Here is a 22,500-nt window from a genome sequence, read left to right on the forward strand (position 1 = left end):
TCGCCATGCGAGCGTCTGGTGAGTACGGGAGACGCTCCGTTCCGCCCGGGGCTGCTGAAATCGGGCTGAGGCAGAGGCGGCTCGAACCTCTGTGGTGTTTTAAGGAGGGAGTGTTTGTGTCCTGTGGATGAGGGCGGGCATGCGGGCGTGGCGCCTTTCTGCAGCGGGGTACTTGGGGGGAGAGATTTATCGAAGAACTCTGGGGAGAGAGGGGCGCCGAAACGAACACGCTTCTTTTTGGATACGGAGGAGACCTCGACGTCGCCTGAGGGCACAGAAACAACAACGTGACATAAAAGTGAGAACTAGTGAAATAAAACTCATTAACCTTTCTTAATTATGCCTAAGCTACGAGAGAGAGAGAGAGAGAGAGAGAGAGAGAGAGAGAGAGAGAGATAAAGATGGTCAGTGAGAGAGAAAGATAGTCAGTAAAAGAGAGAGAGAAAGAGAGAAAGATAGTCAGTGAAAGAGAAAGAGAGAGAGAGAGAAAGAGAGAGAAAGAGAGAGATGGAAAGATAGTCAGTAAAAGAGAGAAAGAGAGAGAGAGAGAGAGAGAGAGAGAGAGAGAGAGAAAGATAGTCAGTAAAAGAGAGAGAGAAAGATAGTCAGTGAAAGAGAAAGAGAGAGAAAGATAGTCAGTGAAAGAGAGAGAGTGTGTATTGTTTTCCGTCATGTCTGATGTACCCGTTTTAATCAGCTCGGGCTTTGACAGCATGGGGAGAGACATGAGCTGAGACTGTGAGTCCAAACCCAAACCCAAACCCGGTGCCATCTCCAGGCTTCTGAACTCAGACACGTCGACCTAGACATGAGGAGAAACAATATAAATAAATAAACTTCCACATCAGCCGTAGATCTTACAGTGGTTCCTGTGTTCCTCTGCTCTGTGCCAGCTCGGCCCATCTGCTCCGTATGCCGGCGTGTGGTAGAGGGAGATAAATCATGGCCGTGTGATGTAATGAGAACAAATCCACACAACCCGTGTTGGCTCGTGTCCTTTTACTGATGTGGAACTTTTACAGGTCACACGGTTTACCTCCACCAGCTCCGATAACGACGCCGGTCGAGATAACGCCCTCGCCGCTCGACCGTGTAAGAGGTCGACGGAATAACGGCGATCTTTTTAGATAGCGCTCTTCTCTACAGGAGGAGAGAATAAACCGACCACATGGAGCAGATTTCATCTTATACGGAGAGAGAAAATAAACCCTGCTGCCTATTGAACTCTGGTGATGTGACTACGGCACACGCTCCGGTCGTCCCGGAGACATCACACATACGCACGCTCTCGCATTTCCGGTCTTGTTTCCTGGATCACTCCGTGTTCTGTTTAATTACTGTAGACACGACGCCGGAGATGTCTGACGCGTCACAATTAGACATGAAGCCCTGTTGTGTTTGACAGTTGTAATTTTTTTTAAAGTGAATTAAACAGGAAACCTCGACAGCTTGACTCCCGGGGTGAAACGTTATTCCTGATGTGTTCCTGTTATAAAGTCTCGCTGATCAGACAGCTAGGGCGGAGCTTTGTTCTCACGGCGGTTCGAGTGGAGACGATTAGGAAATAAAAACACGCGTGTGGCAGCAGACGTGGCTCTGAAGGCCAGAGGGAACTGTTCACAATCTCAGAAACTTCTGTGTAAAGAAACCGAAAGGCAGAGTGTGTGTGTGTGTGTGTGTGTGTGAGCTCTTCGTAATCCTGCTTTCTGATTGGTCAGAAGGGACTCGTGTGTCCTGACTAATCATTACATTAACTCTGATACACTAACGGTTCGATCGCGGTGTCGTCATGGTGACGGTTTCACCGAGGCGACGTTTCTGTAGCGTTAACGGAAGGATGTAACGAACACAATATAGACATTGCGTCCTGTACGTTTAGTCGTGACGCGCTTTACTCTTTAATTGCGATCCCTTTTCTAAAGAAGACATTCTTCTTTTTATTTAAAGAATTAAGATTAAGAGATAATAAACGGAGCAGCTGACAAAAAAAAAAAACACTCGAGAAACTCACTCACGTGTTTTCTCCCTTTTTCTGTTAAATATTTGTAGGAATAAAATGAAACGATTTCGACGTGAAAATCAATAAATGGATTTTTTTTTTTTTTACATTTAATGAAAAATTAATGCTTTATCTGAAGTAAAAGAAAATAAAACCAACAGATAACTAAACTAAATAATTTTTTTAATAGCTAGAATTATATTTATTCATGATCTTTTTATTTATTTATTATTTATTTATGTTCTTATTTAGATTAACTTTTTTTTTAACTTGTAAAATGTAAAAATTCAATAGTAGTCAAATGGAGGTGTGATGAACTCACGAGCGCTAAACAACACGAAACTATAAACGGATAAAAAAACAAAAAAAAACCTTAACGGTTCCGTTTGGTAAACCGATGCGGATGGTGTGATGAAGCGCGTTACTGTCGTCGTCTCCAGGTTGATCGTTGTCCTCTAACAACACGTCCTAAAGTGTTTTATTTACTTAATGAAAGCTCAGCACACTGACCTGCGGCGTGTGTCCGGGGAAGCGTGTGAGCTCGGACGGCGTCTCCTCCTCCATCAGACTCTGGTGAGGAGTTCCCCTGCGGCGTCTCTTTGATAGAGGAGGTGTTAAAGGAGCGAGACGGTTCTCTCTCTCTTCACCTCCATCATCATCATCATCTACAAACACACAGAAAAACCTGTTTTTTTTTCCCTTCCAATATTTCAGCGAGTTTAATATTGAGTCTCTTATTCTCGCTGATTTAGAGAGATAAACTGACCTGACTCGACACGTCTCACTCTTTCCTCTTCCTCCTCTGTCGCCATCAGACGCCTGAAGGCCGCCATCTTCTGTTTTATGGAGTCGCGGCCCGAAAACTGCGGTATGTCCAACAAGTGCTTTACAAGGATGTGGAGGTCGAGTCAACACACACACACACACAGACAGACAGATACACACAGACAGACAGACACACAAACATACAGATACACACACACACACACACAAACATACAGATACAGACACACACACACAAATATACAGATACACACACACACCGATACACACACACACCGATACACACACACACAGATACACACACACACAGATACACACACACGTTGAAATTTTTCCATTCAGTTAGCTTTAAAAGACATCTCTGTATATATTTTAAAAAAATGTTTTATACATTTGCACAGTGTGGGTTTCATTTCTTTAAAATGTATATTTAATTCTGAATGTTACAACAAAACGAGTTTTGTCTGCTGATCAGACGGCCGTTAGCGCACGTGTTCCTGCTCAGGTGTACACATTGGGAGGAAAAGCGTGTAATGAAGTGCACTTGATGGTGACAGAGACACACCTGAGGGGTGCGAGGAGGTGTCTTCATGGCCTGCTTGGCTCTGAAGCAGATAAGAGAATTGGTTTCGGGGGATCCTCTCACGCCGATCGTGGATCTCCTCCTCGACTTCAGCTGTGACACTCTGGATTTGTCTGGAATTTAAAAAAAAAAAAGATTTAAAAAAAAAATAAATAGTGCTACGAGACATGAGATTTAGGCCCCTTTACTTTACTTGGAGGAAATATTCTCAGTTTTCTGTCACCTTTATCTTTGGGGAAAGCTGTAAAACTATTCGTGGTTATGCCAAACTGAGACGGCGTGAGTTTGGAGAAATCCAGAGATGCTGCGATTTCGCCGTTCTGTTGCGAGGGGGTCAGCAGCCCCAGAGGTGTTCGGTTCTCCTCCATCACTGAATCACTCTCCATGCTGGAGAATAAAAAGATAACACAGAGAGTGGGAGGGAGAGAGAGAATAGAAAGACAGAGAGAGAGACAGAGAGATAGACAGAGAGAGGGGGAGAAAGAGAGAGGGGGCAGAGAAAGAGAGATAGACGGGGGAGAGAGAGAGAGAGAGAGAGACAGAGAGAGGGGGAAAAAGAGAGAGGGGGCAGAGAAAGAGAGATAGAAGGGGGGAGAGAGAGAGAGACAGAGAGAGGGGGAGAAAGAGAGAGGGGGCAGAGAAAGAGAGAGAGATAGACAGAGAGAGGGGGGAGAAAGAGAGAGGGGAGAGAAAGAGAGATGTAAAATCAATCTGTACAAACTTAAGCTTCTCTTAATGCTGTGCTCTGTTGTGTTCAGCTCGCTGCTCAAATTTGCATTCTTTGATTTTGGGTGAAAACAGAAAAATAAAAAAAAAATTAAAAAATCAATACAGCATAAATATTACAGCAACCGAGTCTTAAGAATTTTCATAAGCAACCTTCAAATCCTACATCGAGGTCAGAGGTCGTCAAACAGTAGACCGGATACAAGACCAGGAAGATATTTCACTTAAAAAAAAACTCTGCAGCAGAAGCGATCGATATATAAGGGGGGGAAAAAAGCAGCCTTCATTTTGTTTTTAAAGAATATTTGCTGATTGTGTGGCTGCTGTGAGAGCAGAGGCGTGTGTGAGAGCAGAGGCGTGTGTGAGAGCAGAGGCGTGTGTGAGAGCACAGGCGTGTGTGAGAGCACAGGCGTGTGTGAGAGCACAGGCGTGTGTGAGAGCACAGGCGTGTGTGAGAGCACAGGCGTGTGTGAGAGCACAGGCGTGTGTGAGAGCAGAGGCGTGTGTGAGAGCAGAGGCGTGTGTGAGAGCACAGGCGTGTGTGAGAGCACAGGCGTGTGTGAGAGCACAGGCGTGCATTAAAACCAAAAATTAAACACATCAAGCCAGTCGTACGATTCCAGACGGTGTTAATTAACACAAGAGGAAAAACTAGTCTGTTATTTATTCGTTATTTATAAGCAGGAATTATATTTATTTAGGTAGTTATTTTCAAAAAAAAAAAAAAAGGTCACACGTGCACCTTAATTCACTTTTCTGTGAGGACAGATGTTTATATATCTGCGTGTAAAGTTACGTGTCAATGTTCTTGCGTAACACACGCTCATTTGCATGCAGCCACACCCACAAAACATAATTAATCGTATAAAACTGATAATCGTTTCAAGTCAGTTTGTTCGCGACAGAAAGACCCGTGCTTTTCTCTGTGCATAAAGAAATAAAGGATTAGTTTTATTTTGTGTTTATTTTATAGTAAAGTAATATTTTTTTTAATCCAGACTCCAAACCTCTTGGATGATGGCGTCTGTTAAACGTAATATAAACAGTCTAATTAAAAATTTAATAATCCAGATAATTAAAGCACCCTCAATGCTAATGATAAGCGTTCGAGTCTATCAAGTCTTAGAAATGTACGTCACCAAATTTCTTATTTGAAGGCTCGTACAAATAAATCCATTCATTATCCCAGGAATCTCTGGTATATAAATGTTCCTGAGACACCAAAGTGTGGAGGGATAAACGTTCAAGCGGCTCTGAGAACTTAATCCGACTGTTCTGACACTGACAGAACTTTGTGTAATATCACATTACGTGATCTCAACACCGTCTTAAGACTTTCCTTTAGTGTGTGTCCAGTGTGAGTTTGTCCAGTATGTGTGTGTCCAGTGTGAGTTTGTCCAGTGTATGTTTGTCCAGTGCATGTGTGTGTCCAGTGTGAGTTTGTCCAGTATATATGTGTGTGTGTCCAGTGTGAGTTTGTCCAGTATGTGTGTGTCCAGTGTGAGTTTGTCCAGTGTATGTTTGTCCAGTGCATGTGTGTGTCCAGTGTGAGTTTGTCCAGTATATATGTGTGTGTCCAGTGTGAGTCTGTCCAGTGCATGTGTGTGTGTCCAGTGCGAGTTTGTCCAGTGTGTGTGTATCTGTGTGTCCCCAGTGTGTGTGTCCTGTGTCCATTGTGTGTCCCCCCAGTGTGTGTGTGTGTGTGTGTGTGTGTGTGTGTGTGCATTCCTGAAACAATTCACCTGACATTTCCCAGGAAAGACTTTATCTCAGGAATATTAAGATATATATCTATGATGAATTAACGACTGAAGTGATTATGAACAAACTGAAATATAAAACATAAGACTATATATTAAATATTCCAGTCTTGTGCTTTATTAAGTATAATATTGCGAATCAATGTACAAATGCAACATTATCGAAGAGGTTAATAAAGTTTATCTACTAAAGTATTATTATACTCCAGGGCAATAAAAGTTGACTATTTGTATTTGCAATAATCGAAAAATTTATTATTAATGCGTATTATTTAGCTAGTAATGTTTAACTGTTGACAGTCTGAGCTACCACTATGCTAAGCTAACACTATGCTGAGCTAACACTATGCTAAGCTAACACTATGCTAAGCTAACACTATGCTAAGCTAACACTATGCTGAGCTAACACTATGCTAAGCTAACAAGGCTACATTTCAAATTTGCCTCCATACCGGACGTTTACAGCCACAGCGTCGTTGATTCGTTACTCAACAAGGTCCTTCCGCCTCCGAGTAAACTTCCACCACAGCTGGGAAACACCGTAAAAAGCGCCTCCTTTGTTAACAAGCTGCTGATAAAAACATTTATAATAAAGGTTAAAATGCGTAAACAATCCACTACGCTATAACTAAACTAACGGTGCACAGCAGCTGCACAGACTCTTCCGCCTTTGATATGAATGAGCCAATCGAATGCAAGATATAGATCACATGCTAATAAACACCCAATCAGCGAGTAGCTACGGTTGAAGTCTTTTCGTTCATTTCGAAACATATTTATTTATTTGTTTGTGGTTTTATTTCTATTTATTTATTTATTTGTTTGTTTGTTTGTTTTTGTTTTTATTGTTAGTTAGTTAGTTAGTTAGTTAGTTAGTTAGTTAGTATAAATCAAATCAAAGTTACTGTACAGCCTTTTTAATGTAAATGTTTTTTAATTCCCCAAACAGTTAAATAACCTATTTCACCCCTAACGCGCTCTCTCTCTCTCTCTCTCTCTCTCTCTCTCTCTCTCTCTCTCTCTCTCGCTCTCTGTCCTTCTCTCTCTCTCGCTCTCTGTCCTTCTCTTTCTCTCTCACTTTCTCTCTCTCTCTCTCTCTCTCTCTCTCTCTCTCTCTCTCTCTCTCTCTCTCTCTCACACACACACACACACACACTCTATATCTCACTCTCTCCTTCTTAGCCATCTCACTCATTCTATCTTTCACACTCTCCATCCATCTCTGAGACATTGAAGCACAGATCTTAAATCTCTCTCTCTCTGTTCTGCTGGGATTTGAACTCATAACCCACTAATGAGATTGTATTAGAAGCGAATAAGAAAAGGGTGGGAAGTTGTGTTTACCAGCACAGAGTGATAATGTGTCAGCGAGATGTGTTACTGTGCTATATCTCCCACTAGACACACACACACACACACACACACACACACACACACACACACTATTTTTGAATAGAATAGAATGTGAATAGAACACAACTAGTTCATTCTCTTCATCTGTCCTTACACCTGTGTGTGTCTTTACCTCTCGCTATCTGCCTCTCACTCCTCCCATCTCTCCGTCCCTTCCTCTATCCATCTCTCGCTCTCCTTCCACCTGTCTCTCTCTCTTTCCATCTCACAGCCTCCCTCTCCTTTCACTTTCTCTCTCTCCTTCCACCTGTCTTCCCGTCTGTCACTATCTCTCTTTCTCCATCCATTTCTTCCATCTGTCTCTTTCACAATTCATCTCTCGTTCCACCTGCATTTCTCTTCTTCCATATGTCGTCTTCCCTTCTTTAACTTCGATCTCCCCCTCCCCGTTTCTCTGCCTCCACCCATTTCACCATCTTTCTCTTTTCATCATTTTCACCTTCATTCTCTCATCTCTCTCACTTCATCAGTACACATTTTTCACTCTGTGTATACCCTGTGCATCAAGCAGTCTATCCTCCTCTATCAATCTCTCTCTGTCCTCCTGTCTCTCTCACCTGAAAGAGAGTTGGAATAAAGAAATAAAACAGACGGTGTTGTTTGAGCCGAGCCATGGCTTTAGCGCAGCAGTGATTCAACTGATTCAGCCTGGCCTCTTTATGTCAAACCCCAGACAACATTTTATTTTTTTCACACTCAGTTTTTCCACACAAACTCTCACAGTCACACATCATCATCAGAAGGTCTTTAGAACTAATCCACAGCAATTATTTCACATGACATATTAGCATGCCATAGCACTTTACTTTGAAATATAAAACCAGGCAAGCTGTTAAGGCAGAGCTTGAAGTATATTTTGTTAGCATCTTAGCTAGCACTTTTTCTTTCTGTGCAGCTGTTGTGCACCCCCCCCCACACACACATATATATACACACACACACACTTGCACTCTCACTCTCTCGCTCTCTCTCTCTCACACACACACACACACGCATGTGCACTCTCTCTCTCTCTCCCACACACACACACACACTCACACACACACACACACACGTGCACACACGTTCTTTCTCACACACACAGACACACACACACACACACACACACACACACACACAGACACACACACACACACACACACGTGCACTCTCTCTCTCTCTCATACACAAAAACACATACAGTACACACACATACACTATCTCTCTCTCTCTCTCTCTCTCTCTCTCTCTCACACACACACACACACACACACACACACACACACACACACACACACACCATTTTATGCCTCTATAAAACATTAGCCTACTAGTTTTGCCTAGGTGATTTAGGTACCTCAATAAAAAATAGATAAAAAGATAACTAGCTGGCTATAATCCACACTTTGTGGCTTGCTATTTATGTTTTGTTAACCTATTGTGGTGCTCCCACAGACATTACCAAGCTAACACTAGCAAACTAAATTGTTTACACAGTATTTAGCAACAGAGAACAGTGTGTAGCTAGCTCTGATTGTGGTGCTAGCTAATAAAATAACAGCAATGAAACATACTTAAATATCTTAGCTATATATTTATGTTTAGATATCTAGCATGATGCTAGCTCTTTGAGGAAATAACAATTCACCACAAGCTACGTTATTTAGGGAATATTTAGAGCACTTTTACATTGCTAAGTACTGTATGTAGCTAGCTAGCTACCAGAAGTAATAACAAGCTAGTAGGCTATAACCTAGTAAGCTACATACTATTACTCGATTAATGTATAGTGAAACATGCTAGTCGAGGCAATAACAAGCTAACACAAGCTAGCTGATTGTTTAATCAACAGTTGTTGTAGTTTCTCACTTGAATTAACACTAACATTCACATGCTGTTGACTCGCTCTCATTCTCTGTCTCAGTCATCTCACTCTCTCTTGTTATCTTTCCATTTCTCTCACTCTCAATCTGTATCTCTCTGTTCCACTCTCCATTGCTATCCCTCCATCCCTCTCTGTTCTCTCTCTTTTTGTCCTCCACCTGCCTTTATCTTTCCTTTGTTATCACCATTCTATCGTTCTCGTTCTACCTTTTTTTTAAATCTCTTTTATATTCAATATGTTTTTTCTATTTCTACTCTTTCTCTCTCTCACACTATCTCCATCTCCCTCTTTCTTCCTTCATCCCTTCCTTTTTTATTTCTGCCGATTGTGTTCTTTCTCTATCTGCTCCATCTCTCTATTTTTATTCCATATATCTCTCCCAGTATTTCTCTCTCTCTCTCTCTCTCTCTCTCTCTCTCTCTCTCTCTCTCTCTCTCTCTCTCTCTCTCTCGCTCTCACGGGTGATTAGGTACGTTGGAGCTCCAGCTGTGTTCACTGTGACTTTTTGCTCTGCTAATTCACACAGCTGTGACCACCACCCTCACACAGCATGTGGCAGCTGGGTCATCATGAAATGTGTGTGTGTGTGTGTGTGTGTGTGTGTGTGTGTGTGTGTAGCATTTGTAGTCATACTGTATTCTGCACATTCATTTCAATAAATCCAGTGTTGAGAGAGAAATAGAGAGAGAGAGGCAGGGTAATGAGAATGGATTGCACAGTGGTCATGTTAGATTGGTGTGTATGTCCGGGGAATGACTAAAGAGGAAAACCAGGTCTGCACTACTTGAGTGATGGAGATTGGGAATTGTTTGTAATACTTACATGCTGAAAAACAATACGAGAGACAGATAAAAAGAGCTGAGAGAGATAAATAGATGGCACTTCTTTCTGTCCAGATTTGCACGATTGTAAATTCCAAGGCATGGAATAGCATGGCTTCTTTTGGAAATGTGATATACTGCATCTTTTCAGACTGTTGCTCATGTTCGGGCATAGAGCAGTTTAACACTCAGAAGGAAGCACTAACCACTCTCTTCCCCACACATTAGCTCACACTATTAAGTGTCACAGTGATTGACAGGGTAATTTTTGCTTTCTGACTCCCAGGTGGCTTTGACTTCATAGTCGGTATTTGAACTTGAGATCTCACAGTGAGAGTGCAATTGCTTTTCTGTTAGGCCACTTGAGAGCCTGAGAGATCTACAGGCTGGAGAGTGTTTGTACTTATGCAGTACTCTACTCATAGTAACAACAGACCAAACACGTAGACAGACGTTCTATCCGGCCTGAGGGAGATGTGACGCACATGAGGTTCTATCTGCATTTAAAATATTTAGGTCCGTGCAGATAGAGCTATATACAAGTCCTCGATTGCCAAATCCAAGACCAGAACGAGCCACGACTTAAACGGGTCAAGGCCAAAACTGAGATCGAACACTTTTTGAGGTCAAACCTTCAGTACTTCAAGAGGTTTGGTCTTTAGACGTCATTTGAAGACTGTGACTGAGCTTTTCGGACATCGAGGGGAAGTTAATTCTACCACCTACAGTAGATACCAGAACAGAGAAGAGTCTCGTACCCTGAGAAATGTCGGGATCGGCCGAGCAGTTCTGTTGGATCTGTGATAAGAGCTTAGAGGTGAATATTGGTTCGAATCAGAGTTGCCATGAGCGAGTTTAAGCAGTCTAGTCTCAAAATGACAAGGGATATAAATACATTCATGGCATTTGGTAGACACCCTTATCCACAGCAACCGAACAGTTAAAGGTTAAGGACCTCGATCATCCTTGGATTTGAACTCACTACCTTCTGGTCGGAAGTCCATCAGCTTAACCACTAGCTGCCACTTTCCAAATAAGCAGAATAAGTCTAAGTCAAAACAAATCCAGATCTACATCCCACTTGCAGGCTGGTCTCTGTGGGGTTTATTTCATTAGGCTCAAGGACCAATTGAAGAGAGCCCTTGGAGGGGAAGGAGCATCCATTTGCATCCCAACCACCTGCAAGACAGCTATCCTTGGTATTCCCACCTGAAGGCCAATTTACAGCAGGCAGGGAACCGAGGAGTAGGAAGCGTTGTCCAAATTATTTGATAGCTCGGGGCAAATACACCAATCTTTGCATGATGAGGTGTCCGTGGCTCTGTAGGACTTTGCCTGCAGGGTAATATCGAGGGCCAGTCAAGGGCCACTGCTACAGCACTGATGGACTTTTTCACCTCCATGCCTACTGATCAGTCTGTGCCAGCGTTCCTAGTTTGCCAAAAAATCAAAACCCGGACCAACGAGCCAAGTCCCATGTTGTACATTGAGGGTAATAGTATCTGGCAGCTCAGTCAAGAGTAAATAAATGACCTGCACACCATGGGAAAAAGATTTGTACAAAAAAAGTCTGATATTTCATCTGTGTTGAAGCCAAGCATCGACCTGAATCAGTCACTTTTTTTTTTTTTGCAGGAACACTCACACATCTAAAGATGTTTGTGTTTGTTCGTGTGTGTGTTAGCGTGAGCTAATCATTAGGATTAATCATGCTAGCAGGACGTCTGTAGTCATACTGTATTCTACGTCGTCACATCAATAAAGGCAGCGTGGAGCGACAGACAGAACGAGAGACGGAGGGAGGGGGGAAATGAAAATGGATTGCACAGTGGTCACGTTAGACTGCTTGTGAGAATGAGTGAAGGGCCTGGATTGTTGGTGTAATGGCTGAGCTCCAAAACAAAGCCTGCTGTAAATGAGCGATGAGGATCGGGATTGAAAGCTTTGTAATTCTTACATCCTGAAAACTAACAGCCATCTCACAGGTCGTAGATCATCGTCAGCTCCGATCTAGTGCTGGAAGGGAGCGCTATGCTAACCGTATGTCCCAGTAATAGGGTTTTATTTAACTGCATCTTGACTACATTTGGAGGAAGATCGTAGCTGAAACTATGGGACTATATGAGACGCTATTAGAAAATTAAAATGCAAACCCCGATTTTTGACATTTCTGTTCCCATTATCGTTTTCTTTGTAAGTGTGTAACGTTGTGTGCCATTTCATTACCTTCATCATATTAGTATTTTGTAGCTAAATTCAAATTAAATTAACATGCTAACAGGAAACATTTTTCTTTTCTAACTTTTAATTTTCTGTTTCACTGATATGCTACGTAGGGGGGCACGGTGGCTTAGCGGTTAGCATGTTTGCCTCACACCTCCAGGGTTGGGGGTTCGATTCCCGCCTCCGCCTTGTGTGTGTGGAGTTTGCATGTTCTCCCCGTGCCTCGGGGGTTTCCTCCGGGTACTCTGGTTTCCTCCCCCGGTCCAAAGCCATGCATGGTAGGTTGATTGGCATCTCTGGAAAATTGTCCGTGTGTGTGTGTGTGTGTGTGTGTGTGTGTGTGAATGAGAGTGTGTGTGTGCCCTGTGATGGGTTGGCACTCCGTCCAGGGTGTATCCTGCCTCGATGCCCGATGACGCCTGAGATAGGCACAGGCTCCCCGTGACCCGAGAAGTTCGGATAAAGCGGTAGAAGATGAATGAATGAATGATATGCTAAGCAGCTATGGGCGTGACTAAGACTAAAGCCACACCCACTCCCTTGGAGGACAGAGTTGCAGTTTATAGCAGCATATGAGAGCCAGATAGTGAATGAAACGGATTTAGCAGGTTGTTGTATTTTATCATATTGTTGTATCGATAGTGAGTTCACTGAATCTACCAGCGGCCTGAAGGAGGATTACGTCACACTGAAGAATTTATTACTGCACTCTCACCACCACACACTCGCAGCTCCTCGACTGAAGTGTATGTGTGTGTGTGCGAGTGTGAGTGAACTTTATTCTTTACCCTGAGGATGGAGGATGGATCAGATCTGGGTTACTCATTTCAAAGTGCAAAATATTATTCCACCTCTGCTAAAGGTTGATAAGTGAGTTGAAGTTTTGGGCTGCAGAACGACCTAAAAGCCGGGTTCCTGAGTGCCGTGGCACAGAACACATCGATCTATCTTCAGCTGATTGTTTTAGAGCATAGAGGAACCTTAAAATCTCTTAACACAAAACACAATTGGCAATTCAGCTTCACTAACACTTTCATAAAGCAGAAATATATTACAACGGTCAAATTTGAGCATTTTCTACTTGATCGAGTTCTTAAACACTGATTTCGCTGAACTGGAACATGTCTGTCTTTACCACATAGGAAACCTTATAAGATTTAAACTGTCCCGAAAGTAAAAATCACATTTCTCCTTTACCCAGAATCCAAATAATGTGGTTTCCTCCTATTTATCTCGTGTCCGTGTCGATGACTGAACGTCTTCCTCTTGTCTCACTCCACAGTGGTGTTAATATGAAGCTCGTATGTAAGTAGACACTCAGGACTTTGAGAATTTGTAGAGTTTCATCAGTATTTATATTTTTCTCTACAATACTAGAGATGATAGATTCGTAAAAAAGATCCAAAAACATTTTCTACACAAACGTTTGTGTCTTCAGAGTAAATGTTGATATCAAATGCATTTCCACTCTCTGAGATGCTCCAAGTTTTTGTCCATAGGTAGGAAACGGCAAAAAAATTGGGTTTCCTTTTTCATTTTTATATTTTAGTTTGTTATTGGGGGGCACGGTGGCTTAGTGGTTAGCATGTCTGCCTCACACCACCAGGGTTGGGGTTCGATCCCCACCTCCGCCTTGTGTGTGTGGAGTTTGCATGTTCTTCCTGTGCCTCGGGGGTTTCCTCCAGGTACTCCGGTTTCCTCCCCCGATCCAAAGACATGCATGGTAGGTTGATTGGCATCTCTGGAAAATTGTCCGTAGTGTGTGTGTGTGTGTGTGAATGAGAGTGTGTGTGTGCCCTGTGATGGGTTGGCACTCCGTCCAGGGTGTATCCTGCCTCGATGCCCGATGACGCCTGAGATAGGCACAGGCTCCCCGTGACCCGAGAAGTTCGGATAAGCGGTAGAAAATGAATGCGTGAATGAGTGAGTGAGTTTGTTATTTGGCTTAAAACACCTCCACTACAGCCCTGGTGTTTACTATATAAGACATCCAGTCTCAGTTTTTTTTGTCTAACCTCAAGAGCAGAAATGATTAAACTATGTAATTATAAATTATAAAATATGTTTTTCATTTGAGTAAAATATTATTAAAAAAAATTGTTCCTCTTATTCCTGACTGCATTCGATTCTTCGCCTGTTTACTCGTCCATACAACCCCAAGGAGGTTTTCTTTAAATACGATGCTGAAGATGCTACAAAAGCGTCTTATATAAGAATTTTCCCGAAAGAGTCTGTCGCTTCTCTTGACCCTATCATCCCGTCTTCACAGCCCTGGTGTCAGTGCAGGAACACGAGGAGAATCGGATGGCGTAATGAGACGCGACCCGTCTGCAGAACGAAGCTCACGCTTAGTGAATTGAACTTTATTTCATGTGAATATGTACATATATAAAAAATAAGGAAATATGTACATTAATAATAAATATCGACATTTGGAGTTTTGTACAGGTGAAATAAGTTACTTAAACATTATACTTAAAATTATAAAATAAAAATAATAGTAAAAAAAAACAAACAAACAAAAAAACAACACAAGACACATTTAATAAGAAAGCAGGCAGAAAAAAGTAAAAAAAAAACAAAAAACGAACGAACAAGGAACCATAAAAGAGCAGATTAACATTTGGCCACAAAAGAAGAGCAGAAACAGTGTCTCTATAACACGACACAGGCCATGCGGTGTGTGTGTGTGTGTGTGTGTCTGTGTGTGTGTGAAAGTCATTACAGTTATAAAAGTGGCCAGTCTGTATTTCGCACATGGGCTGTGTTTTAATCCTCCACTTGGTATCAGCAGCATATAGTGCACTTGCTAACCTTTGAAGCCATCTTGTAAACGTAGACCAGATCTATGGAAGTCTTTAACACGGGCTGTGTCTTAATCCTGCATGAAGTGCACTCCATCATGTTCAGGAGTATGTAGTGCACTTTAGAATAGTCATTTTATAAACAGGGGGCAAATGAAACACTTTAAGTGCACCGCACCACTATTACTTCTTCAAAAGTAAACGCAGGGCACTTAAAAGTCGGTAGCTCTGTAACAGCCGACGAAAGACACGCCCGAGTTCCGTTCTGGCCTGGAACCCTTCGAGTGCACCGTAACACGTCCTAATTAACTTCCTGTTAAAGACCACTTGAGTTTAAAGTCAGTCTTATTTTGGAGAAGTGTCTGAGGGATGCAGTGGGGTGTTCGATGCTACGTTTTAATCGCGTTCAATGCTACGTTTTACAATTTCGTTACGATATTTTTTTGGACATCCCCCCACCCCCCACCACGTACTGTAGTCAGTTAGCGTAGGCGTTTTTGGTGTTGTTTTTATTTCACAAGACTGAAGTTACACTTAGTGTCTAATTGTCTTTCTGTGTTCTTGTAGCTCCTGCGTACCTTTTGTACATCTCCGAGATTACAGGCGGTATCCGTATCCACCAGGTTGCCATGGTGACCGCCAAAGTCTTCTAGGTCCTGTGTTTGTTGCAGGACTTTTCTGGTTTTGCTACGATTTTAATACACTTTCTAATTTAGAAAACCGTCTGCTTTGGAATGTTTGCACGCTACGTGAGGCGCTTCCGTTTTGTTCGTTCAAACGCTAACGCGGTTAAGGGACTCTGTAGCCGTTTTGCGTTCTCGTGCGATTAGAAACACAATTAGACCACGCAGCTGTCGAATATTCTCTAATCTGGTTGGTCCGGAGAGGCTCGTTTTCTGTTACGGCAGCTGGGACGTTGTTACAGGTGTAACGTTAATGCGCTGGTTCTAATACGTCGTCGTTTACATTTCGTTGAGTTTACGACATTTAGCAGACGCACTTATCCAGAGCGACTTTTTTATCTCGTTTTATACGACTGGGAAATTGAGGGCTTAGTGCCTTGCTCAGCGGCCCAGAGGTGCTAGATTGGTGGACCTGGGATTTGAACTCAACCTTCCGATTGGTTGACCAACACCTTAACCACTAGGCTAAAACATTCCAACTGTTTCTATAGCAACAGCTCGCCTACAGGGACTTGTAAGCTGTCAAAACCCTAGCGATCGTCAGCCTGCCAAACGTTTCGTTGCTCCAGCGTCAGCGATTTGGAAGAGTCTGAGTTTATTTTCAGTAACGTGACAAGCTGCGTTTTTTAAAATGTTATTAATGTGACCTCCTAAGTCTAATTTTGTTAATTAATTCATTGTGATCATTGACAAGCTGCTGTGGTGCGAGAGGGAAAAAAAAAACACGTGTTGTTTTTTTCCCCCGAACGTAAACACCTAAACTAACACTGTTATTAAACATTAATGCAGTTTTACCGGGCAGCCGTCGGTCGGCACACGCCCGCCTGCAGCCAGCGTCGATCCTTAAGATGTTTAAAAAGCTCCACCCTGAGAAATCTGTTCGATATTTTTAGCTCGTGCACGAACGACGGAGCGTCCGACGAATTAAGAAACGCTAATCTTCTGTGAAAAATTCTCAGCTACCTTTTCATTTCTCCGTTACAGTTTCTGTCTTTTTCTTTTTCTCTTTTCATCGTATTTGATATCGGGCAAACAGAACAGAGAGCTGCTTGGGGGGAAAAAAAAACACCTTAAAGCTGTCATGCCACATATCAACTTTTCTCCATCAAAAAAGAGATTAATGACAAAGCAAACAACTCAGGGACGCTCGGGTAGCAGAACAGTCCTTTTCTGTGCAGTGGACGGACTCCAAACTTAAATAAGAAAGAACAATAATAATAATAATATTAATAATAATAATAATAATGATAAGAAAAAAAAAAAGAAATGAATATCAGAAGGAGAAGATAAAACCATCTGCAGTCTACTTTGGCTTTAGCCCATGCTGAAGAGGCACAGTGAAATGAACCAAAACAAATCACGATGTCTTTTTCTTTTTTTTCTCTCTCTTTTTTTTTTTTTTTCCGAAAAGTCTGAGTCGTGAGTAAGACTTGGTGAACTTTTGCACTTTGGAGAAAAAAACAAAACAAATCAAAAACAAAACAACGATATTTGTCAAGCTTCATGCAGGAAAGTAGCGAGCGGTGGTGGAGCCGGCTGCAGTACCCTCACGGATGGATGACACGCGTCTCCATCTGGTTCAGCAAAAAATGTGAAAAGGAGAAAGCGTGCTCGTCTTTTGCTTCTGAAGGTGCGAGACTCTGAAAGACAGACACAAGGACAGATCCGGTTTATACCGGAAGCTCTTAGGCATTAAATGATGACGCTCCTGCGTACGGATTCTGATATAAAACCTATACTATATGTGTATACTATGTGTCTATACTTTGGACTGGTCGTGTGTAAGATGTAATGTTATCTTTTTGTTATGCTAGCTGTTTTTGCGTTACGAGTCGTCATGGCAACGTAATTATTATTATTATTATTATTTTTTTTTTACCTGTGCTTAGTCACTAAATAAAATGACGATGCGAATCGAGATTCATACAGACATTTTACTCGCATAGCAAATGTGAGCTAGTTTACTAGCACTTGGCTAACTACTGTATGTTAGCTAATGATTTTTGATTAACTAAATGCTGGTTGTCACGGTAACATTTTTTTTAAACCAATTTTGACTGGTGATAAATAAATAACAAGATTGTAATATAATATTGAGCTGTAATAAACCTGTTAATATAAAGAACGTGAGCTTGTTTACTTGATAACTGTTAGCTATTTTAGCTATTGTCTAGCGAATTAGTGATGAACAACAGGGCAGTCGTCATGGTAACGTTATGTTTATAAAAAGTCTGGCTGCTGTTAAATATATTCCTGTGAATATTACAACGTGAAAGAAGGTTTGTTTGTGGAACGAATAGGAGCTTGTTTACTAGCATTGTGCTAGCTGGCCGGCTAAATTAGCTAACGTTAGCGATGAACAAAACAATGGTTGTCATAGTAACATTACATTTAGAGATAATTTGCTGTTAAATCAATCTTTATGTAAACTAGTGATACAGAGTTATCTCTGTTATCCTGCTCGATAGCTTGGTTAATAAGCTAAGCTAATTATTAGCTATTCAGCTACATGATGAGCAAAATGTTGATTGTCATGGTAACATTCTGTTTCAAAGGGTTATAGTGTAATAGTGAAGCTCCACTGATCACTAACCACAGCTAAGCTATTAGCAGTAGCTAATATGCTAAGCTAATTATTAGCTATTCAGCGACATGATGAGCAAAATGTTGGTTGTCATGGTAACATTCTGTTTCAAAGGGTTATAGTGTAATAGTGAAGCTCCACTGATCACTAACCTCAGCTAAGTTATTAGCAGTAGCTAATATGCTAAGCTAATTATTAGCTATTCAGCGACATGATGAGCAAAATGTTGGTTGTCATGGTAACATTCTGTTTCAAAGGGTTATAGTGTAATAGTGAAGCTCCACTGATCACTAACCTCAGCTAAGTTATTAGCAGTAGCTAATATGCTAAGCTAATTATTAGCTATTCAGCGACATGATGCGAAAAATGTTGGTTGTCATGGTAACATTATGTTTTAAGGGGTTTTAGTGTAATAGTGAAGCTCCACTGATCACTAACCTCAGCTAAGTTATTAGCAGTAGCTAATATGCTAAGCTAATTATTAGCTATTCAGCGACATGATGCGAAAAATGTTGGTTGTCATGGTAACATTATGTTTTAAGGGGTTTTAGTGTAATAGTGAAGCTCCACTGATCACTAACCACAGCTAAGCTATTAGCAGTAGCTAATATGCTAAGCTAATTATTAGCTATTCAGCGACATGATGAGCAAAATGTTGGTTGTCATGGTAACATTCTGTTTCAAAGGGTTATAGTGTAATAGTGAAGCTCCACTGATCACTAACCTCAGCTAAGTTATTAGCAGTAGCTAATATGCTAAGCTAATTATTAGCTATTCAGCGACATGATGAGCAAAATGTTGGTTGTCATGGTAACATTCTGTTTCAAAGGGTTATAGTGTAATAGTGAAGCTCCACTGATCACTAACCTCAGCTAAGTTATTAGCAGTAGCTAATATGCTAAGCTAATTATTAGCTATTCAGCGACATGATGCGAAAAATGTTGGTTGTCATGGTAACATTATGTTTTAAGGGGTTTTAGTGTAATAGTGAAGCTCCACTGATCACTAACCTCAGCTAAGTTATTAGCAGTAGCTAATATGCTAAGCTAATTATTAGCTATTCAGCGACATGATGCGAAAAATGTTGGTTGTCATGGTAACATTATGTTTTAAGGGGTTTTAGTGTAATAGTGAAGCTCCACTGATCACTAACCTCAGCTAAGTTATTAGCAGTTGTCATGGTAACGGTTAAATTCAACACTAAATAAACCGACTACGTAAATCAGGACTGATGCTGAAATTCTAGTCAGCTAATGATAGCGATGTATATCTGTAACCTTATATGTCGGGAAATTTGTGTGTTGTTAAATAAAAAGTAACGAAAAAAAATAACGGAATCGGGAAATTTTCTGGAATACTGAATTTTTCGTTCTGTAACCAACGTGAGCCACTTAATTAGACAACTAATAAGAAGACTAAGTATTGTGGTTATTATTAGCCGTAAGGTAGTTTGGACAAAACGTACTGAACAAAATCACGGTTGTCATGGTAACCTTATGTTTTAACGGTTGTTAAATGACTTATCTTTCGCATAACAAATGTGAGCAAGATCGCTAGCGGGTTTTCGGGCCGCTTACCTGCGTGAAATCGGACGCAGCCTCTGATTGGATAACGCTGCAGCAGTGCAGCTTTTGGTGTCCAATCAGGGTGAGGGTCAGTTTATCCACGGTGAAGGAAACACCCAGAAGTGGTTTAAATGCAGAAATGCACTTGTTGAAATGTCTTTTTTTTTACAGTAAAGTTACAGTAAAGTTTGCGGTTCAGCACAAACAAAGTTCTTCAGTTTATCCGAGTCAAACGCTCGGCTCCGTTCATATCACGAGTCTGAGATAAAGGACAGAAAGATAAACGTCCCCACGTCCTTCACCGTCACCCCGAACGTTCCAGAAATACGTAGGACAAAAATCTTTAAATTACAAAGGTCACAATATATTAGTGCTTTGAGCCCGAAGACATTCTCAGAAGAAAAAAAAAATCGTAAAATAGACGAGCTGTTTTTTTTATATAAAAGCCTGACAGTCTGTTGGTTGCTTTCTGTTGCAGCTCCCTTCATTTACTTCGTCTTCTCTCGTCTTTTTCACACTTTTTTGTTGCAAAAAGTATGATTGTCGTCTTGCTGGAAGGTTTCCCCGTTTTTTTTTTTTCCGCTCCTCCCCTCCCGCGTCCCGAGACGGAACGCGAATCGGTGTGACTCCTCCCACGTGTTTGAGTGACAGCTAAACCTAGCCAAAAATAGTTTGTAGCCTTTAATCGGTTAGCCGTCATCATGAAACGAAAAACATTTTGATGGAGAGATCATGATGCACTCTGTATATGAGCGTTAGCTGTTAGCATTAGCAAGCCAGCTGCTGGATTGGGTTGATGACATTAGCTGAGAGAGAGAGAGAGAGAGAGAGAGAGAGATAGAAGATGGGTCTGATGGAAGGTAGGGAAAATAATGAAAGAGAGAGAGGAAGGATGTTTCTCCGTGAAGGAGGGAGGTAGGTGACTGTTTGGTGTCTCTGTTTGTGCTCTAGACTGATGACTCTTCGGGGTTGGCATCAGGGAGGACGCTTCTCTGCTGCAGTGTCCTCCGTAGCTCCTCCTTGAAGGGACTTGTGTAGTCGTTCTCCCTGGCTCCGATCCCCATCTTTCCACCAACCCCTCCCACTCCTCCTGCACTCATCCCTCCGTTCGCCCGGTCCTCACCCGCCACGCTCAGGCTGAGTCGGACGTAGCCGTTGGTGCCGGAGTTCCGGATGTTGGTGAGGCTCAGGCGGCTGGGCGAGTGTAGTGGCTGACCAGGAATGGCGCTCGGCGAGGACGAAGAAGCGTGTCCAGGCACAATCTTCAACGATCCGTCAGAGTAGTAAAAATTGGCGCCGGTTTCCCAGAAGCGATCCTCGTCATTGTTTGAGCTGGTGGGCATCTTACTGGGCACAAAGCTTGGCGTCTCCTTGGGCAGCGTTATCGGGTAGACCAGCGTGCTTTCTAACGGCTTCATCTCAGCAGTTCCCGCTTTCCCCAGTGCTAATTTCAGCCTTCGGCGCAGGTAGAGAGCGCCAGCGAGCAGCACTAGACATGTGACACCCAGCGCGATCACCAGCACCCAGAACAGCCCCATGCTGGCATCCGGCGCCCGCGCTTCCATAAACACAGGTGCGCTGGCCACCACAGCCACCTGGTAGCGCTCTGTCTGGAACTTTACTCCCTGCTCCTCCGAGTAACACACGTAGCGTCCGGTCTGGGACGCGCCCGCCTGTGGGATGACCAAGGCACGAAGGGCGCGGTCGAAACGGGGACTCAAAGTGTCCGACTCCGATGAGAGTAACAACTCGCGCTCGTTCAGTGCCCACGAGGGATGTGCCAGGTTTGATACCAGCTGGCATGGCAGAACCAGGTCCGAACCCACCACCACGGTCACGTTCCTCAGCCGGGAATGTTCTGGACAGAGGAGATGTCAGTTCATTTAGTTTTATGTGCATTTTGAGGAAATAGAACAGATTTTTTATCTTCTTGGGTGATTTATTATTATTTTAAATTGTTTCTAGTGTTTGAGCTGAACGGAGCTTGTTGCCCAGCAGGGGGCAGAAGACCGAAACTCACCTGGGCTGGGGATCGACACCGGCTTATCAAACTTAGCCTTTGACCCTCGATTGAATCTCTCCAGCATCAGATCCTGAGTGAGAGTGGACATGGAGCTGTGTGGGGGACAAGAGACATCGTTACACACACTAGCACACACACAGTACATTTGTCACTCACTACACACACTCTAATACACTCTGTAAAGAAGAGAAGAGGAAAGGAAGGAAGAAAATAGAACAATAAAAAGGGTAGAGAAAAGAAGAAAAGTGCAAAGAATAGAAAAAAGTGAAGTAGAGTTGAAGAGAAATGATAGAAGGGGAGGTAAAGAGGAGAGGAAGGAGCAGAAGTGGGGGAACGAAGAAGAAATAAAAGGAGAAAACAACATGAAGAGATAAATGCGTATGTCTGCTCAGGATGATGGTGAGTGATGGAACCAAGTGGAGCATCATTAAACACTCAGCTTGTGTGTAAGTGTGTGTGCTTGTGTGTGTGTGTGTGTGTGTGTGTGTGTGTAAGTGTATGTGTACCCGCGGTGGAGGTCGATGCGGACACAGGCTCGTCCCTCGCTGTCCCAGGCGCAGTACGGATCTCGGGACAGCCAGCAGTCCGGCTGTGAGTGATAACGACTGCAGTTAGCCAAGGGCAACTGTAACACCTCAGACCGAGAGCCGATGTACAGGTACTTCTACA

The 22,500-nt window shown here is 42.5% G+C and overlaps 2 protein-coding genes across 4 annotated transcripts in view; both read right to left on the reverse strand.

The window, feature by feature from the left end:
- cdca2 (cell division cycle associated 2) overlaps nucleotides 1-6,537 on the reverse strand; it is a 13,027-nt gene extending 6,490 nt beyond the window's left edge. For 2 of the 3 annotated variants that reach the window (XM_047818961.1, XM_027169450.2), the window contains exons 1-7: nucleotides 6,304-6,537; nucleotides 3,589-3,752; nucleotides 3,348-3,478; nucleotides 2,766-2,883; nucleotides 2,510-2,664; nucleotides 685-802; nucleotides 1-265 (exon numbers count right to left, since the gene is read on the reverse strand). The exon at nucleotides 1-265 is cut by the window's left edge and continues 43 nt beyond it. In XM_047818961.1, coding sequence (XP_047674917.1) covers nucleotides 1-265; nucleotides 685-802; nucleotides 2,510-2,664; nucleotides 2,766-2,883; nucleotides 3,348-3,478; nucleotides 3,589-3,751 — 950 coding nt within the window. In that variant the 5' untranslated portion in view covers nucleotide 3,752; nucleotides 6,304-6,537. The remainder of the gene's footprint in view (nucleotides 266-684; nucleotides 803-2,509; nucleotides 2,665-2,765; nucleotides 2,884-3,347; nucleotides 3,479-3,588; nucleotides 3,753-6,303) is intronic. The other variant, XM_027169466.2, reaches the window with a different exon arrangement.
- A 7,977-nt stretch (nucleotides 6,538-14,514) lies between these two features.
- Nucleotides 14,515-22,500, reverse strand: part of sema4c (sema domain, immunoglobulin domain (Ig), transmembrane domain (TM) and short cytoplasmic domain, (semaphorin) 4C) — a 73,714-nt gene continuing 65,728 nt past the window's right edge. Inside the window, exons 14-17 of the mRNA XM_047818259.1 lie at nucleotides 22,338-22,495; nucleotides 21,829-21,923; nucleotides 19,821-21,666; nucleotides 14,515-17,299 (exon numbers count right to left, since the gene is read on the reverse strand). Coding sequence (XP_047674215.1) covers nucleotides 20,756-21,666; nucleotides 21,829-21,923; nucleotides 22,338-22,495 — 1,164 coding nt within the window. The 3' untranslated portion in view covers nucleotides 14,515-17,299; nucleotides 19,821-20,755. The remainder of the gene's footprint in view (nucleotides 17,300-19,820; nucleotides 21,667-21,828; nucleotides 21,924-22,337; nucleotides 22,496-22,500) is intronic.

This window comes from Tachysurus fulvidraco, chromosome 9 (genome assembly GCF_022655615.1).
Source record: "Tachysurus fulvidraco isolate hzauxx_2018 chromosome 9, HZAU_PFXX_2.0, whole genome shotgun sequence".
Taxonomy (NCBI): Eukaryota; Metazoa; Chordata; class Actinopteri; order Siluriformes; family Bagridae; genus Tachysurus; species Tachysurus fulvidraco.